The sequence below is a fragment of the Gymnoscopelus microlampas genome (genome assembly GCF_963454915.1).
Source record: "Gymnoscopelus microlampas genome assembly, chromosome: 17".
Classification (NCBI taxonomy): Eukaryota; Metazoa; Chordata; class Actinopteri; order Myctophiformes; family Myctophidae; genus Gymnoscopelus; species Gymnoscopelus microlampas.
In genome coordinates, this window is record NC_139954.1 from 6,388,307 (window position 1) to 6,408,354 (window position 20,048).

Below are 20,048 nucleotides of genomic sequence, written 5' to 3' on the forward strand. Positions count from 1 at the left end.
TATCAGTTTACATACCAATCTGTTAAGCGATCCATCTACAGCTGTACTTGTGTGTGTAATGAAGATGAATGAGTGAATACAGTATATGAGTACTGAACAATACTGCACTGTGTTTATGTGTGTAGGGCTGTGACTATCCATTTCTTTCTTGGCAATTATGCTATTGATTACTTTTTTGAGTAATCAAATAATCTAAAGTAGAATATACTAGGGCAGGTGTCTTCAACAGAGGGTCCAGGACCCCCTTAGAGAGAAATCTTGGTGTAATAGGAACTTATTTTCTTTTTACTATTTGTTTTATATTAACAACCACTTGAACCGTAGAATCCCTATTCTGAGGGGAACATTCGCCAACAATAGCAGATTCACAAGCTCATAACGCCTCACGCGGCAAGGTGTTGTGAGCTTGTAGATCTGCTATTTTTGGCAAAGAGGTTTGGTGTAGAGGGAAAACAGAGCGACCCAAGTACAGAGTGAAAGGTATTGTTTCATATTCATATTTACAGTGTGTATATATATATATATATAGCAACAGAACAGTGGTTTTAGAGCAGTGGTTCTCCAAAATAGCAGATATACAAGCTCACAGCGCATCACTTTGAACATTTTTGAAAAATCTTGTATGTGTTTGAATAATTTCGATTTTTTTTTTACACAAATCTCCTCTGGGGGTTCCTGGCACAAAATATTTTCAGATGGGGGTCTGCGGCCAAATACATATCAATATGGGGGTCCTTGGCACATTTCTACATTTGTAGAATCAGCCTCAGGTCTTAATGGGTTTAATAAAGTGGTGAAATGTCTGAAAATACACATTAAAAAGGTCCAGTGCAATGACATTTTTGGTTATTTTATTTTGAAGTTTCAGTCTGAAACGGCCTCGCAACCAATCAGAAGGTTCCATCCCTTCAGGCTATGGCATGGTAGAATGTTGTTCAGTGTTATTGTTTGTAGCTGCAGGTGCAGGCTGGAAGACAGAGACTTGGCCACTGTGCAGAATGTTTGTTACCAAGTTGCTTATTTCTAACCTATAATGTTTTCAGATACATATTCTAGTGTGCTGATTAAGTTTACAATGAGTAATACACCGCCTGGATGTCAGCTTGAATGAGATTCAAAACAGAGGTTACATGGCGGCTTTCCGACATGTCGCCTTTCCGACGTTAACGAACCCTATACCTAACCCTCACCCTAACCCTAACCGCACGCGGAAGCCACTAGTCGGAGTGGCGAGATGTCGGCGTGGAAGACGGTTACCCAAAACAGAGTAGTTCTGTAATTAAAATCAGCTGTGTTTGGAGCATAGAGTTACGTTTGGAGGAACATGCAGCTATGGGAATCACACAGGTGAACAAAATCAAGATTCATTTATAATCATTAAAGTGTATCTATGTCATCATGCAGCACGTTTTTGTTCACAGGAAGTCATTCAGATTGGCTTTTTAGGAACTTTTGATATAAAAAAAATCACACCCAGTGTGAAGAAAGTGGTGCCTTTGAAAGTGTAACTGGTTGCATCCTTGTGTTGCAATCAGCAACAATATGTTGTCACGTGAGTGACACGTGACAACATATTGTCACGTGTCACGTGAAGCTTGACCAATCAGCCGTGCTCAAACATACGGACATACGGACGGACATACGGACACACGGACAAAGTCAAATGTAGGAGTGGTTGGCACCACTCAAAAATTTAAAAAAATATTTTTTTGTTTGGCATCTATTGTTGTGCATGTCCATATGATGGCCACGGATATGCTCAAAAATTGTGAAAAACATATTTTTCATTTTCATTTCAATAGTCACTTCACTGTCATGTGAGGACCCCCAGGGGGGTCCCCACATGACAGTGAAGTGACACATGACAGTGAAGTGACAAGTGACAGTGAAGTGACAATTGAAAATTTTAATACAAAAAAAATGAAATGAAAAAAGACCATTACTGCATCAAAAATAATCAACAAACCATACTATATAAACTGGTCAAATAGCCGATCTACAAACACAACGCCTCGCAACATGAGGTGTTGTGAGCTTGTAGATCTGCTTTTTGACTATGGAACAGAGTCAAACTAAATGTAATGCCTCCTCAACTCCTACAATTCCAAGTGCTTGTCAGGTTGGGGGGGGGGGGTCCCAAGTTCAAATATGATTATTTTGGGGGGTCACGGCCTGAAAAGGTCGAGAACCACCGCAGTAGCATATTGAAAACTAAAACATGTAATGAATATGTGTCTTATGTGTGTCGTCCCCAGGCCCCCCGTCCCCTCCTCGCAACCTGGTGTTCAACCTGAACGACACGTGTCTGCAGCTGGAGTGGTCCCCGCCCAGCGACACGGGGGGCCGCCGCGACCTCACCTACAACGTGCTGTGCAAGCGCTGCGGCCCCGAGCCCCCCGACCGCTGCCGCCTCTGCGAGGAGGAGCTGCGCTTCCTGCCCCGCCCGCAGGGCCTCACCAACGCCACCGTCACCGTCACCGACTTCTCCGCCCACGCCAACTACACGTTCGAGGTGGAGTCGCTCAACGGCGTGTCCGACCTGGGCTCGCCGTTCCCCAGGCCCGTGGCCGCCGTCACCGTCAGCACCGACCAAGGAGGTGAGTCGAGTGAGTGGAGCGAGCGCTGCTGCCGTGTGTGTGTGTGTGTGTGTGTTTTCTGTGGCCGCCGCTAACGCTAATGCTACAAGCTAACGTCATGATGTGGGTGGTGTCGATGGGTGGGGTTGATGGGTGGGGTTGATGGGTGGGGTTCATGGGTGTGGTTGATGGGTGTGGTTGATGGGTGTGGTTGATGGGTGGTGTAGTGATGTGGGTGGGGTTGATGGGTGGGGTTGATCTGTGGGGTTGATGGGTGTGGTTGATCTGTGGGGTTGATGGGTGTGGTTGATGGGTGGGGTTGATGGGTGTGGTTGATGGGTGGGGTTGATGGGTGTGGTTGATGGGTGGGGTTGATGGGTGTGGTTGATGGGTGGGGTTGATGGGTGTGGTTGATGGGTGGGGTTCATGGGTGGTGTTGATGGGTGGTGTTGATGGGTGGGGTTGATGGGTGGGGTTGATAGGTGTTTTTTTTTCTGGAAACAAATGATGACGTTATACCATATGAAAGCGTATTATGTGAGGTCACAGTTAAAGGGATAGTAGGGAGTTCAGAACTAAACAAACACCGCCACTCCAGCAGTTCTTTTCCCCGACCACCAGGGGGTGACGCAAGAGGGACTTCCATAGAGCAAGGGTACTTTTGAATGCACCGTGCCCCAAACAGGTTGCTTTATTGGGATACAATATGCGGAAATGTCCGCCCTGCTGGTTCTCTGAATTTTTATTTTTAAATAGGCTCTTTCATGATAAATTGACCACATATATGAAGTTAAACAACGACATTCTACCCACACGCTATCTTAAAAGTAAATTCTGTGCCTCAAAAACGAAGTTTGAGAGCGTTTTAAAACCGAAAGTAAAACGTTCATACGGACACGGACGCGCACGGACGCGCACATGCGTGCGTTAATTTACGTACCGGACATAAACATAGAACACATAAACATTAGGGAAAATACGGATTTCAGAAGGAGGACTGTGTTTCAATGCGGGAAAACACCCCAGCATCATTATACAGTATAGTGGCTGATAGAGGGGAAAAAATGCAATATATATATATATATATATATATATATATATATTTTAAATTTAGGCTTAATGTTCCCTACAATACCTTTAACCGTCTCCCCTGTTTGTTTCCCTATTCCTGTGAGTTGTTCACACATCAGGGCCGCCTGGCACGTCTCATTGTTTGTAACGACTACATTTGCATACATTCAGGTCTTTTCTATAGACAGCTAATGGATCATTTACAGGATTAAAGGAACCCTGCAGTGCAGGGTGAAGTTGGTGAGGGAGACATTTGTGCTGAACCTGGATTTATCCTGGAGATGTACGTTAAAAAAAAGGGAAAAGACAAAATGCCTGTAAACAAACATTTTGTAGACGTTTAGGCCACGCACCGCCGAACTGACTGATATGCCCATATACAGAGATATCTTTATCTGTCCCTTTTATGCCCATAAATGGAGATCCCTGACGTCATCAGTAGGCCTATAAGCCCATACGGACATGCCCCCTTTTATGCCCATATATGGAGCTGACGCTGGAGATGCGCCTGATGCCATGACGACACTGAGGTTAGACAACACACTCCATATTTGGGTGTAAATGCATTGGTAACTCCTGATACGGTTATGTATGGTGACATGAGCGTAATGTCAGAGGTCCGTCCACCACCCACCGGTCCTCCCATGAACCAATTTTAATATAGGATAGTTAAACTATTTTGTTTAAGTTTGAGCCCAGATTATGAGAGTTTATAGGCTTTAATTAAACTATCTTCTTCTGTCATACTTCCAGCCAGTTGAGTGTAGGTGGGCGGGACAGCTCAGTCATGCGAGTGCTAATTCTGCCAGTCTATAAGCCAATAAGTGGAATGTTTGTTGCATTCTGAGCTTATAGATCAGCCATTTTTGTTGTCTCTGCCAGGAGACTATGTTTTCGTTCTCGTCCTTCCGTGTGTCCACCAAGCTAACATTGGTCAAGCTTCACGTGACGCGTGACAATATGTTGAAAGGGTGTGCTTTGATTGGCTAGCGAGACGCATGACGAAATAGAGCCCTATAAACAGGTGTGTCACTTCAAAACATTGCTTACATGTTTTGAAGTGACATCAGTGCCATCAGCCAAGCTAACATTGGACATGTTAGCTTGGCTGATTGAACATGTTAGCCAAGCTCTAATCCTTAGATGTTCTAATCTAAGAATCAGAACATTCCTAGAAAACTATGGTTAAAGATAGGGTAAGTGATTTCCTTTGGTTAAAATAGCACGGGTCTGCTGGCGGAGACTTGTGCTCCGAGGAGCACATTTTCTAGTTCTTTTTTTGAGTGGTGCCAACCACTCCTATATCTGACTTTGTCTGTGTGTCCGGGTGTATGTATGTCCAATAAACAAACATTGATGACAACATCAATACGGGGCTCATCAAAGGCACCACTCTCTTCACACAGGGTGTGATTTTTTCCTCTCCTCTTTGCTTTTTATCCATTTTTCTCCCCAATGTAGTCGTCATGCCAACTGATTCCTCCCCACACACATGTGTCTGTTGTCACTGCTGCTGTATCCTGATGACTCACCTGCCACTGAGGAGCCCCCACCGGGAGGACTTAGCCTTTCCTCCCACCCGGCTTCCCTCCCCTGGACACGGTTTCAATTGTGTTCGTTTAGACGCTCGACAAAGCCGGATCCACCACGGTGGATTCGACCCACAACCGCGGTGATGCAACGCGTTGTGAGCTTGTAGATCTGCTATTTTCATACCTTTTAGTACTTTTACTTTTGGTACTTTAAGTACATTTTGATACCAATACTTTTGTACCTTTACTCAGGTACATTTTGAATTCCGGACTTTTACTTGCAAACAGAGTATTTTTACATTGCAGTATTGATACTTTCACTTAAGTAAAAAAATGTGGTACTTTTTCCACCACTGGGTATATTGCGTATCCGTGCATGTTGCCCTCACAGACATGGCGCGAGGAGGAACAGTATGTAGGCGTGCGTGTGCGTGCGTGCGTACGTACGTGTGTGCGTGCGTGTGTGTGTGTGTGTGTGTGTGTGTGTGTGTGTGTGTGTGTGTGTGTGTGTGTGTGTGTGTGTGTGTGTGTGTGTGTGTGTGTGTGGGTGTGTGTGTGTGTGTGTGTGTGTGTGTGTGTGTGTGTGTGTGACAGTAACTAAGTACATTTACAATTTTGAGGTATTTGTACTTTACTTGAGTATTTCCAATTTCCAATACTTTTACTTCTACTCCACTACATCTCAGAGGCAAATATTGTACTTTTACTCCACTACATTTACTTGAAAACTTTAGTTACTAGTTACTTTTCAGATATAAACTATGATATAATGAAACATACATTAACCACTTTAGCCCTATTTTACCTAGGCTATTTTCAAATATTTAGTACTTTTACTTTTGGTACTTTAAGTACATTTTGATGCCAATACTTTTGTACTTTTACTCAAAGTACATTTTTTTTATTCTGGGCTTTTACTTGTAACAGAGTATTTTTATATTGCAATATTGGTACTTTTACTTAAGTAAAGAATTTGAGTACTTTTTCCACCACTGTGTATCACCCCAGCTACTCTAGCCTGCCGACATTGGCAGCATGGCTGGCGTGTTACTTTTACACTTCTGAAATAAATAAAAAAAGCACAGGATTCACGCCAGACTCAACAGCTCGGAGTGGGACATGCATTATGCATGTAGTGTAGGCTACACATGTAAAAATAAACAACGTGTGCATGCTGTAGAATAAATCACGTATACTGTATCTTCCCTGGTTTCTTCTGTCTGTGTGTTGTTGTGCACAGGACAGATGATCAGACACCAGGCATGGTCTTCTGTCCTGCTAAGGCCCAGGAAGTATATGTTCACACCGTGGCTATTTTTAAGCCAGTGTTTCCCAAACAACCTTTGTGTTGCAGACCCATTTTTATTAATATATATATATATATATATATATATATATATATATATATATATATATATATATATATATATACACACACACACACACACACACACACACACACACACACACACACACACACACACACACACACACACACACACACACACGCACGCACACACAGAATCTGTTCTTGAGATATTAATACTGTATATGATGTGAACTTGTAGATCAGCTATTTTCGGCATAGTATAATTCAGGCATTACGATGCCATCACGGCCAGCCAAAATAAACTTAAATCAGGCATTACGATGCCATCACGGCCAGCCAAAATAAACGTAGCCAAAATAAACGTTCATTGACTGTAGATAGTCAATTAAAATCTTGTGATATGTAGTCAACTAAAACTAGACTAGACTAGATTTCAGATGACTAAAGATATGACTAAAACTAAATGTAATTTTACTCAAAAGACTATGACTAAAACTAAATAAAACATGCAGTCAAAATCAACACTGGTCAAAAATCATATATATATATATATATTTTTTTTTAGGACATATTCATAAAGATGTCCGGGTGCAGCATTAAGTGCAGTAATGTATGGCATCAGCTGTGTCCGTAGCCCTGTGTGCCAAAACCGTAGCAGTGAAATCACATCTACAGGATGCACTGAGAATAAGGCCATTGAGGTGATGGATTGGGACAGTGGCCTACACTGGTGCCTCCATAGTAACACAGTACACTGACTAACGCACTGTGTGTGTGTGTGTGTGTGTGTGTGTGTGTGTGTGTGTGTGTGTGTGTGTGTGTGTGTGTGTGTGTGTGTGTGTGTGTGTGTGTGTGTGTGTGTGTGTGTGTGTGTGTGTGTGTGTGTGTGTGTGTGTGTGTGTGTGTGTGTGTGTGTGCGCGTGCGTGTGTGTGTGTGCGTGCACTTCATGTACAAAGATCTCCATCCGCACTTGCAGGCAACTGCATGCAATATCGTTGATGTCAGGCAGAAACCTTGTATATCCATATATCTAGCAAAAGTACCAAACATAGCCGATCTACAAGCTTGTGTCGCGTCGCAATGTGACGCCTTGTGAGCTTGCAGATCTTTCTGAAAATGTAGGAATTGAAAGTGCTTAAGGTTGTCTGTGGGTTTTATAATTGTTTAACCAATGAAAAGTATCAAAGCTTGTGACTAAATAATAACTACTTTGGACCCATTGGAATGCAGGTTTTTTTTTCTCCATTTCCTGAAGAGTATACTGTATTTTGTGGACATACAAGGTTTCCACCCGACAGAGGCGATTTAAACGCATTAGGAATGGGTGTTTGGAAATGTTGTTTTTGTTAAATAATGTGTACACTTGGGAGTGGGTCGCGGTTAACTGTAGCGTGATGTCATATTGCATTATTTACACAAATTAACCCATTAAGACCGGGACCGCATCTGTGTCATTTTAAGATGTATTTGGCTATTCAAAAATAGCACATATACAAGCTCATAGCGCGGCACCGAGTGCCGCGCTATGAGCTTGTAGATCTGCTATTTTTGAATAGCCAAAGAAATCTGAAAATGACACGGATGCGGTCCCGGTCTTAATGGGTTAACATTGCAGTGGCACATCGCAAGCCTTAGACACAACAAACTCATTTATATCATACAGTATTATGTACTGTAGCGCAACTGATGGCAGTAATGCAGTGAATAAAAACCAAACCGTCTCATTACAGGCAAACCGGCGTCCAAATAAAGTTAAACAGTCATCTGTCCTTCTGGAAATGGTTTCCACACTGTCTTGCGTTTTCCTAATTGTCTCTTTATCAGCAGCTATGGTTTCAGACCAAAGCCAAGTAATTAAAAAGCCCAAAAGTGAAACTTAACTGGGGGTTTTATGTGCAGAATACAAAGCAAGCATTTCCCTCCATATAACCACTTAACCACTTCAATCGAAAGCATCTGTGTCATTTTATACTTTGGCTATTCAAAAATAGCAGATATACAAGCTCTATGAGTTGAGTTTTCTACCCAAATCTTTGCTTCTGGAAGTCCCTGGAACAAACTATTTTGAGATGGGGGTCAGCGGCCAAATACATATAATTTTGGGGGTCCTTGACATGAAAAAGTTTGAGAACCACTGATATAGCAACATACGTTTTTTCCCAAAACTGTTAGGATTTACGTTTTTGGGTTAAACACTATATACTTCCCCAGTGGTCTGTACTTGGTCCCCTCTCCCGCTCTAAATCAAATATCTCCGACGATCTACAATCTCACCTGTGAGCTTGTAGATCGGCTATTTTCGCAGAATGTTTGCCTACTATGACGTGCCTCGAATATTCACTCTAGGGTTCATGTCGGTTAATCCTCTTCTAATGCTGACTAGAGCCAGCCAATGTGCTGAATCCTCCAATATTATAAAATCGATGAACCAAAGTATATTTCCATTGTATTTTTCAACAGTATGACCAAATCCATCTCCATCTCTCCCCCTTGTGTGAGTAATTTCATTACGTACTGTCGTATAGAACAACGAGGTACATTGCCGTCACTTACGATGGGAAGTTTAAAGAAGAAAAGGTGACATTATTGAGACATAATGGAATATTGGACATAATAGTGTAACATTTTTAAGTCTACCGGCCAGCTCTGATAAGAGGTTCAGAGGTGAAAATGAGATGTAGAAAATGTACCGTGGTAAAAATGTTAGCTTGTGGAATAAATTCCCAGGCCTCCGTAATGGGCAGAAACTGCACACAAAGAAACAGCTCACAAGTGATTTCTTTTTTTCCCCCACCTCTTCTCAAGAGGACTAATGGGCTCTGGTTAATGTTATTACATTTCTAGAAGGCCGTCTACCTGCCTAGCTTCACGGAATGTTTTTTAACACTGAAAGGCCTTATTTCCACAGGGACGCCGCTCGCCGAGTACAAACGGTACGCTTTTCAACCGTGATTTGCAAACGCTGTTTCAAAAAAGAATATATATTCCCCTTCCTCCCGTTCCCTCTCCTCTCCTCCGCTTCTCCCTCTCGCTCTCTCACTCTTTCTTGTTGCTGTCGGGCAGAAACCTTGTATCTCCATGGATCAACTTGTTTATGTTTCACGTTTCAAAATGTACTTAAAGTACCAAAAGTCAAAGTACTAACATGCTTGAAAACAGCAGATCTACAAGCTCACAACGCGATGCGACGCGTTGTGAGTTCAAATAGCCTAGGTATAAAATAGGCTAAAGTGGTTAATGTATGTTTCATAATATCATAATTTATATCTGAAAAGTAACTAGTAACTCAAGTTTTCAAATATTTGCAGTGGAGTAGAAGTATAATATTTGCCTCTGAGATGTAGTGGAGTAGAAGTAAAAGTATTGGAAATTGGAAATACTCAAGTAAAGTACAAATACCTCAAAATTGTACTTTAAATTGGGTTTCAAAATACTGAACTAAAGAAAAGTATTACCAAGAGCTTGTGACCAAATAATAACTACATTAAATCTATTGGAACACCGCTTTCTTTCTTTCTTTTTTTTTTTTTACATTTCCTTAAAAGTAACACTTTTGGACGTACAAGGTTTCCTCCCCGACAGCGGCAATTTATATTTACCTTCCTTCTCTCGCTTCTCATTCCTCCTATTCCCTCTCTCCTCTTCTCTCTCTCTCGCTCTTGTCGTTTCTTTCTTGTTTTCAGTTTATTTCTTCCCCTTCCTTCCGTTCTCTTTTCCTCCCTCCGTCCGTCCCTCGCTTCCTTCCCCGTCCACACGCTCCGTTCCCTCCGCGTTCCCCTCTCTGCTTTGTCCTGGGGGGGTCCGTCTGGAAGAAATACATTTCCTCACAAGGTCTTAGAATGCATTATTCTATTACGCTGGGGGGTGGAGGGGGGGGCTGTAGCCTTTTTTTTTTACAGGTACCTCTCTGTTACACGCGCTCCCTTTTCATTTCATTAGGAGCCCCCAGAGCAGAGCCGAGCCGAGCTGAGCCGAGGCACCGGCTGGCTTAGAGCCCAATAGGCTCTATGCACAGTAGCCATATTATGAAGACATTCACAGGTATTACCAATGATACTAATGAAGGCTCTGTTCCATTTAGTGTGGCATAGTGGTTGTCTTATTTTCAAGGACCCCCATAACTCTGAGAGTGTACAAATGGAACCAAATGGACCCTTACGGGTCCATTTGGTTCCATTTGTACACTCTCAGAGTTACACACCCACCATGAGGGGCCATTTGGGAACCAAAATGGAGTGTTTCTAGTGAGCCAACATGCACGATATCAACACCCTGACCAGAATGGAACAGAGCCTTCATTAGCATCATTGGTAACACCTGTGAAGGATGTAAGAAGAGGCCCAATTTTTTTCCAATATGGCTGCTGTGCATAGCGCCTATTCATGCTTCGTGGCGCGGCGGTGGTGCGCGTAGAGCACTATATACAAGCAGATGTACAAGCTCTGTGAATTTGTATATCTGCTATTTTTGCAACATTTTAGCACATCTTTGAATATGTAGCCTATACATTTTTTAAAGCGATTAATTTTTTTACTCAAATCTTTGCTTCTGGGGGTCCCTGGAACAACATCTTTTGAGATGGGGGGTCTCCGGCTAAATACATATAATTTTGGGGGTCCTTTACATCACAAAGTTTGAGAACCACTGATATAGTCTAAATCCTAACAGTTTTCGTAAAAACGTACGTTTTTACGAAAACTGTTAGGATTTAGAAGACAGTTTTAGAATCGGCCTCATGTCTTAATGGATTACCATTGAGACCTGAAGCCGATTCTACATGTCTCCTAAATCTCAACGGTATTCTGAAAAACGTATGTTTCTATATCAGTGGTGCTCAATCTTTTTCATGTCAAGGACCCCCAAAATGATATGTATTTGGCCGCGGACCCCCATCACAATATTTTGTTCCAGGGACCCCCAGAAGCAAAGATTTGAGTTAAAAATGTTCGCTTTAAAAAAATATATATTCAAAGATTTACACACATTTTCACGATTTTTCAAAAATAGCAGATCCACAAGCTCGTAGTGCGGCACTCTGTGCCGCGCTATGAGCTTGTATATCTGCTATTTTTGAATAGCCCAAAGTGTAAAATAATGCTTTTTAGCTCAAATCTAAAAATGAGACAGTTCCAGGTCTCAATGGGTTAAACCACTTCCCCAGTGTTGTATATCCACAAACTCACAATGCGTCTCATTCGCGACGTGTTGTGAGCTTGTAGATTGTAGGAGCTTATAGGTCTGTGAGCTTGTAGGTTTGATATTTTCTATGCGAGCCAGCCGCTCTAAACCGGCTGCAATTCATGCTTCGTGGCTCGACGGTGGTGCGCGTAGAAAATGGCGGACCTACTGTCCAAGCTCACAGACCTACAAGCTCACAATGCGTCACAACGTGTTGTGAGCTTGTAGGTCTGCTATTTTCACTAGTTTGAGTCGTGGGGAGACATCAAATTTCTCTTTTGGGTCTTTATTGATTGATTTATTAAGAGTACAGACAGTACAGTCAACACGTTTATGCTAAAAAGAACACAAAAAGGGCTTGTTTCCATTGTGGTCCATTGTACACAATTCATCAGTAATGTGTATAATACATGAAATGTAATACAATACAAAACATTTTGGGATAAAGCTCAGTAGATGCATAAGGTATATATTTACAGATAAAGTAATGGACTTACAAGGGATTTACACATCGCGACACGTTGTGAGCTTGTACATCTGTTATTTTCCCTAGTTTGGATCCCGGGGAGTCGCGAGCTAAAAGGTTTGGGAACCACTGATCTATTGAACCTTCTCCAGTTGGACCACATACTCATCATGGTGCATCATAAAACACTTAGGCCTATACCTGTAAAAAACTAACAAACCAAAAAAAAAGGAACAGACTGAGGAGGAATGAAGAATTGTATCTAATTGACTGCTGGGTGTTATTCAAGCACTGCACACTGTCTCTTTAAGAGCTTTCAATGGCCCCACGGTTCATAATGCTTTAGTCAACAAATAAATGACCATGAAACCTGAAAATGAGGAAGAAAAACGTAGCGTGAACCCACCCACACACACACACACACACACACACACACACACACACACACACACACACACACACACACACACACACACACACACACACACACACACACACACACCTGAACCATGCCCATGATGGGTTTGTTTATTAGCCGGAGCGGCGCACAGGAAGTGCTAACACCATTAGCATAGTGATGCGGTCAGCAGAAAGCGGCATGGCGCGTGTGTGTGTGTGTGTGTGTGTGTGTGTGTGTGTGTGTGTGTGTGTGTGTGTGTGTGTGTGTGTGTGTGTGTGTGTGTGTGTGTGTGTGTGTGTGTGTGTGTGTGTGTGTGTGTGTGTGTGTGTGTGTGTGTGTGTGTGTGCGCGCGCGCGCGAGAATTCCTGTTTGTTCACACAAATACCAAGAGCTTCCCTTAATGACAGGCAGCCGGAGACAAATGAGTTTATAGTCATCAAAATGTAGATGTGCACTTTTTGGTAAATTGCTGTTGTCGGGCAGAAACCTCATATCTCAATTTTTTTTTTTTAATGCTCAACGCGTCGGGTAAATAATAATAAAAAAGGAACGGTTTTGGAGGTACAAGGTTTTTACCCGACAGAGACATAATGCTTTGCGATGTCAATGTGTAGGATTTGTGGTCACAACAGTGTGTCCACGCACTCACATAAACATACATACACACACAAAACACACACGCACACGCACACACACACACACACATGTATTGAACACACAAGCATAAAGTAAAGTCCCGCAATTATTTACAGTAAAAATCTATCATTTCCCGTGAATGTGCAGTGGCAAATCATTTTCATCTGATATATATGCACAACTAGTCATCTTTATCATACACGCACACACTGGCGCGCACACGCACACACACGGGCACGGGCATGTGCACACACACATACACACACACACACAGATGTGTGAGGCATGAGACATGGCAGCAGGGGGAGGGGTCTTGGGCCAAACTTAATCCCATCCCACTCTGAGGAGGAGAGGAGATAAGGGTCTGGGGAAATTATTATATTTGGATTAGTTCTTCCTCGGGCTATACGTAGCTGCAGAATGACGCTGTTGCATTCCAAATGGACCCTTTGGACCCCATCAAACCAATGAAGAGTTATTAACACACAGCTTGTGACTAAATGATAACTACACACGTTATTCTTTCCCCATTTCCTGAAAAGTTTTAAACATAAGGTTTCCACCTGAACAGTGACAGTATGCAGAGAGAGAGAGAGAGAGAGAGAGAAGGCAGAACGGAGCCACTTAAGGGCCATTCACACCCAGAAAGACAACCATAAAGATAACCATAACCACGATGATGTGAGCATCCACACTGATATGAAGAACCATGGCGCTCCTTCTATGAATGAATGGTTTTATTTCTGTCTTAAGCCATGTACAGAGTTAGTCACAACAAACATGACATGTCATTTTAGCATCGGTTCCCCGCCGTTGTCAACAGCCGATCTACAAGCTCACACCACGCTGCAGAGTGACGCGTGTGTGAGCTTGTAGATCGGCTATTTTCGGCATGCATGCCGCTAAGCATAAAGCATAAATTTGACGACAAAAAATTTAAATCAACTAACATTTCAGATGACTAAAAATGACCTGCCAAAATGAACGTTGCAGTAATACCACCATTTGACAGACATTATGATCTAATCTGCGTCACACTTTGTTTTAGCACCTCTGAAGCGACAGAGGTGTATTGTTGGATTGTAATGGTCTCAAAAGTAACGCTGCATTTATGCGTAAAGAGATTTAACGAAGCCACACATTGATTTGAGCACGGTGTAAATAGATTCGCAAACACCATGTGTCACTGGGATTCGCTCGCTCCTTAACCCTTTAAGACCTGAGGCGATTCTTAAAAAAACAAAAACAAGACTTTTAAAAAATAGCAGATCTACAAGCTCATAGCGCGGCACTCGGTGCCGCGCTATGAGCTTGTATATCTGCTATTTTTGAACAGCCAAAGAAAGCTAAAGTGACACAGATGCGTTCCAGGTCTTAATGGGATAAAGGAAGCCAGACGCTGAAACATGATAGTTAACATTTTAATCATCTTCTATGTATAGAATACTGTACATGTCTACATGTAGAACTTGCCAATGGCATACAGGCCACAATGCATGCACACGTTTTTGTGTTAGTTTATCTATGTATAGCCTAAGTACCTCATACAAACATTGTTACATTTTGTTCCCCCGCACATCTCATAACATGGGAGTGGATGATAGACTGACCTTTTTTGGGATGACGCTATTTATTGGTCTAGCTTTTCTTTAAGGGAAAAGCTAGACCAATGGGACGGCTTTGACCACTTAAACCCTATATGGTTGACCCAAGTCCCTCAAGGCTTTATACTAGTATATTTTCAGTTTTCGCTCCACATTAGATATCTTCGCTGAAAAATAGCAGATCTACAAGCTATGTGAACTTGTCCTCGGTGTTGCCAGATTCTGTGAGAGAAACAAGCAACCAGCTCCATGTCGTTCTGCATGAACGGCAGCTCATAAGGGACATTTAGTGCATGTTTGAGTGTCAGTACAGTGCATAATGAGGATTGGTGGGGGGAAAAAAACTTTGGAGGTGCTAAAATAGGCGATTTTCATTTATACACATTACTCCATTATGCCAGGGGAAGGGGTCTCCACAATGGACAACAGGGGCTTCTCTGGAAAAATTCAACGGCCCTTTGTATGTTGGTCATCAAAGCAAACATCTAAAATGACTGGAATTCTCCTTTAACAGCTTAACTATAATAAACTTACAGCTTGAAAACCTAACAATGTAACTGATGCAAATATACATTCTATGTATTCTATTCTATGACTCCTGAGGATTATCCCTGATGTTCTTTTCATGTCTCTGTGCCTCTGTATCAATCCGATTCAATCCATAGACTTCATCTAAAGATGAAACATCGCCACGGCGTTTGGCAACGCATTGCGATAAGTTGACGATCGTATTAAACGACAGAAATGAACTCGTCAAAACAATAAACACAATGACAGGCCTATTTAAGATGTGTCACAACAAACTGCGGTTGATTGATTTGAAATAACAATTAATATAAAGTTTGGTGTCTCAATCGCTGTCTCTGTCTTTACTACCCCTCCAACACACACACACACACACGCACACACACACACACACACACACACACACACACACACACACACACACACACACACACACACACACAACACACACACACACACACACACAGGTAAATCAGGCATAACTCTAATGCCTAAACCTAATTTATAAATGTCTAATCTTAAACCTAACCCTTTGACATTTTCTAATTGTAAACTTAATCTCAAAAAATATTTTTTCAACCATGAAACTATAATTGTTCTTGTGAGGAACAGGAAAATGGTCCTCGTTTGCAGTGGTGTAAAGTAACTAAGTACATTCACTCAAGTACTGTACTTGAGTACAATTTTAAGGTACTTTTACTTTAATGGAGTATTTCTAATGTTCAATACTTTTACTTCTACTCCACTACATCTCAGTGGCAAATATTGTACTTTTACTCCACTACAATTATTTGAAAACTCTAGTTACTACTTACTTTGCAGATATAAATTATTACATTATAAAACATACATTAACCACTTTAGCCCTATTTTATACCTTGGCTATTTTCAAACCTTTTACTACTTTTACTTTTGGTACTTTAAGTACATTTTGATCCAAATACTTTTGTACTTTTACTCGAGTACATTTTGAATTCCGGGCTTTTCACTTGTAACAGATCTACTTCTACACTGCAGTATTGATACTTTCACTTAAGTAAAAGATGCGAGTACTTTTTCCACCACTGGCGTGGGGTGGGGTGTCCCCTGGGGGACAGACAGTGTGTCCAGGTGTCCCCTGGGTGGGTGATGTGGGCGATGCTTGATGGACTACAGGAGGTCAGGAGGGGAGCGGGGGCGGGCTGTCATTCGCCGCGGCGACAGAGTGTGATTGACACGCAGACAGGGGGGGAGTTGGCGATGGAGAGAATAGGGGAGCGGTAATTAAAAACGGAGGAGAGCATGAAGAGAGGGATGAAAGGGTGGAGAGAGACGGCGAGAGAAAGAGAGCCGGAGAGAGAGAGAGAGAGAGAGAGAGAGAGAGAGAGAGCCAAGTGTACAGTGAAATCCTCTGTGGTCATTTAAACGGGGATAGTGTACAAATGGAACCTAATGGACCCTTAACCCATTAAGACCGGGAACGCATCTCTGTCATTTTAGGTGTCTTTGGCTATTCAAAAATAGCAGATATACAAGCTCATAGCGCGGCACCGAGTGCCGCGCTATGAGCTTGTAGATCTGTTATTTTTTGAAAAATCGTGAAAATGTATGCAAATCTTTAAATAGGCTATATATTTTTTTTTAAAGCGAATATTTTTAACTTGAAGCTTTGCTTCTGGGGGTCCCTGGCACAACATATTTTGAGGTGGGGGTCCGCGACCAAATACATATCATTTTGGGTGGTCCTTGACATATGTCATATGTAAAAAAAAGTTTGAGAACCATTATAGCAACATGAGTTTTTTTCAAAAAACTGTTAGGATTTAGAAGACATTTGTAGAATCCCCCCAGAAGCATTTGAGTTAAAATGTTTACTTTAAAAAATATATATATATTCAAAGATTTGCACAAAATGTTCACGATTTTTCAAAAATAGCAGATCTACAAGCTCATAGCGCGGCACTCGGTGCCGCGCTATGAGCTTGTAGATCTGCTATTTTTGAATAGCCCAAAGGAATCCAAAAATGACACACAGATGCGTTCCCGGTCTTAAAGGGTTAAAAGCGTGTCGGCATAAAGTCTTGGATCCTTGCCACTCACAGGGAGCCATGTGGTCCGTTCACGTTCTGGTTCTGCGTTGTTGTTTTTAGTTTTTAGTCAAATCTTTATGCTAAATTTAGGGTATCCAATATATTTTTTTACACCTTTTTTTCTTACCAATTTAGTCGTTATGCCAATTAAGCCGCCCCACAAATGTCTAGCTCACTTCGTCAGTGTGCGTTACACGCATCGACAAAGCCGGAGGCGCCACGGTGGGTTTCGAACCCCTAGTCTCCGCGGTGGTGGGCAGGCATTGTGCCACCCCGAACGCCCGGAATACATGTTTTTAAACTACATCTAAAATTTTAGTATAGACCAATTATTTGTTTACTAACATTGAGACTGGACGCACAGGTGATTGTTTCACACAATCAATTCTCAACCTGTTGTTTTGGGGTGCGCTGGTTTCAGCGCACCCCAACCCCCTCTTGTGTGTTGGCTGGTGAGGCGCGTCCTAGCGAGACCTGACAGAATGGGTTTCATTGCAGGCATACTGGTTGCGCGCATACTGGTTCTTATCAGTGTGACGTCGTCTGTTAAGGGGTCTATTGCACAGGAGATGTAGCGTGTGCCACTGCAGTGAAAGTAAACAAGTATAGACACATGTTTACGGAGTGATATTCAACATTGTTGTTTTTTCCTTTTCATTATAAACATTTTGTAGGGAGAAAGTTTAACTGGTTCCACAGCAATACGTCTTCCTTCTCCTTACTGCTGCTGTCAGCTACCTTATTCAAACCACAGCTGTCTCTATCTGAATAAAAACACAAAAGCCTCTTCTCACCTTGAGCTCTGCGTAAGGCAAAGATATTTTATTTGTAAAGCACATTTTAACAAGGCCATTCAGTGTGCTCTACACAGAATATCAAGCAAAGGGAACACATTATACACAATGACATGAGGATACAATGAAAACAAAAGAATTATGGATAACAAATACAATTACAGTGCAGAAGAGAAAGAAAGATAAACAGAACGGTCTTTAAAGCTTTGATGTAAAAGAACTAAGAGTGGCAGCAGACCTGCAGTTTGCTGGGAGTTTGTTCTAGATATGATGTGCATAAAAAACTAAATGATGTTTCTCCACCTTTTAGTTGTGATTCTGGGGACATAAAGCAGACCTTTTCCCAGATGACCTGAGAGATCTGGATGGTTCATAACATTGCACAAGATCGGAAATATATGTTGGCCCTAAACCATTCACAGTGGTGTAAAGTAACTGAGTACATTTACTTAAGTGGTGTAAAGTGCAAATTTGAGGTATTTGTACTTTACTTGAGTGTTTCCAATATCCAATACTTTTACTTCTACTCCACTACATCTCAGAGGCTAATAGTGTACTTTTACTTACTTACTTACTTACTTACTTTTAATTTACGCCGGCTGGCGCATAGGGCAGCAACAAAGTTTCTCCACTTCCATCTGTCTTTGGTCATCTTCTCTATGATTGCCAAAGACAGATGGAAGTGGAGAAACTCTGTACTTTATACTCTGTGCTAATATTGTACTTTTACTCCACTGCAATTATTTGAAACTTTTAGTTACTATTGACTTTCTAGATTTTGAGTATTATTACAAAACATACATTAACCACTTCAGCCCTATCTACATTTTGGCCATTTGAAAATAGCCGATCTACAAGCTCACAATGTGACGCATTGTGAGCTTGTAGATCTGCTATTTTCCAACGATTTGTATACACTTGAAAACTTGAAATGGGACATTCTGCACAATGAGTACTTTTACTTTTGGTACATTTTGATGCCAATACTTGTATACTTTTACTGCAGTGCATTTTGAATTCCGTACTTTTACTTGTGACAAAGTATTTCTACATTGCAGTATTGATACCTTTACTTACGTAAGCCATTTAAAGCCTTATATACCAACAGTAGTATTCTAAAATCAATTATTTGACACACAGGGAGCCAGTGTAAGGATGTAAGAACTGCAGTGATATGCTCCACTTTCTATATTAGTATTATAAGGACTGGAGCAGCGGTGTTCTGAATCAACTGCAGTCTTCTGATTGATTGGTATGTACTTAAATGCAATGCATTCTGGGATAGGGGGTCTGGCTGTAGCGATTAGTGAGGACAAAACATCTTTTTTTGGTACATTTTATCACTGTTCTCGTTGTGAAACTAAAAGGGACAGCAGCTGTTCATGTTTTCACGTTTCAGACTGATGAAGAAATATGAAGGGATTTGCTGGGGATCAATGGTGTACACAAGTGTATTATGCTTTAATATTGCCCCAAATGTTTGCGTATAGCAAATCCACCATCGTCATTCGTTTGTTGAGTTAAAGCATTAACTAAATACACAGTATGATTCCAACGCAAAGCAATTATTTTCATGTCTAAATGTTGAAGGCCATGCATATTCCTGCTGTTTTCAGAAACGTTGTTCTATGAGGTGTACCGTAGTTCAGAATCTGTTGATCAATTTTAACAAGTTAAACTATTAAAGTGCAAAAGTGGCTGAACGCAGTAAATGTGCACCTTTAAATGTTTGGGGAATTTTGTCTTTTCATACAACATTTTATAGAGAGGAGAGGAGATTATGGAGGTAAGAGTGGAGAGGAGTCAATTCGGGAAGAGAAGAACAAAGAAAGGAGGAGAGGAGCGGATGAAATAGAGGTGGAATTA

General features: G+C 41.7%; 1 protein-coding gene across 1 annotated transcript in view; it reads left to right on the top strand.

Annotated features, from left to right (window-relative positions):
* The window catches only part of LOC311064133 (ephrin type-A receptor 6-like), a gene marked incomplete at both ends in the record, with an annotated part of 409,840 nt that overhangs the window by 251,229 nt on the left and 138,563 nt on the right, over nucleotides 1–20,048 (top strand). The window contains one exon of the mRNA XM_084083900.1: nucleotides 2,256–2,597. Within this exon, the coding sequence (XP_083940026.1) occupies nucleotides 2,256–2,597 (342 nt within the window). The remainder of the gene's footprint in view (nucleotides 1–2,255; nucleotides 2,598–20,048) is intronic.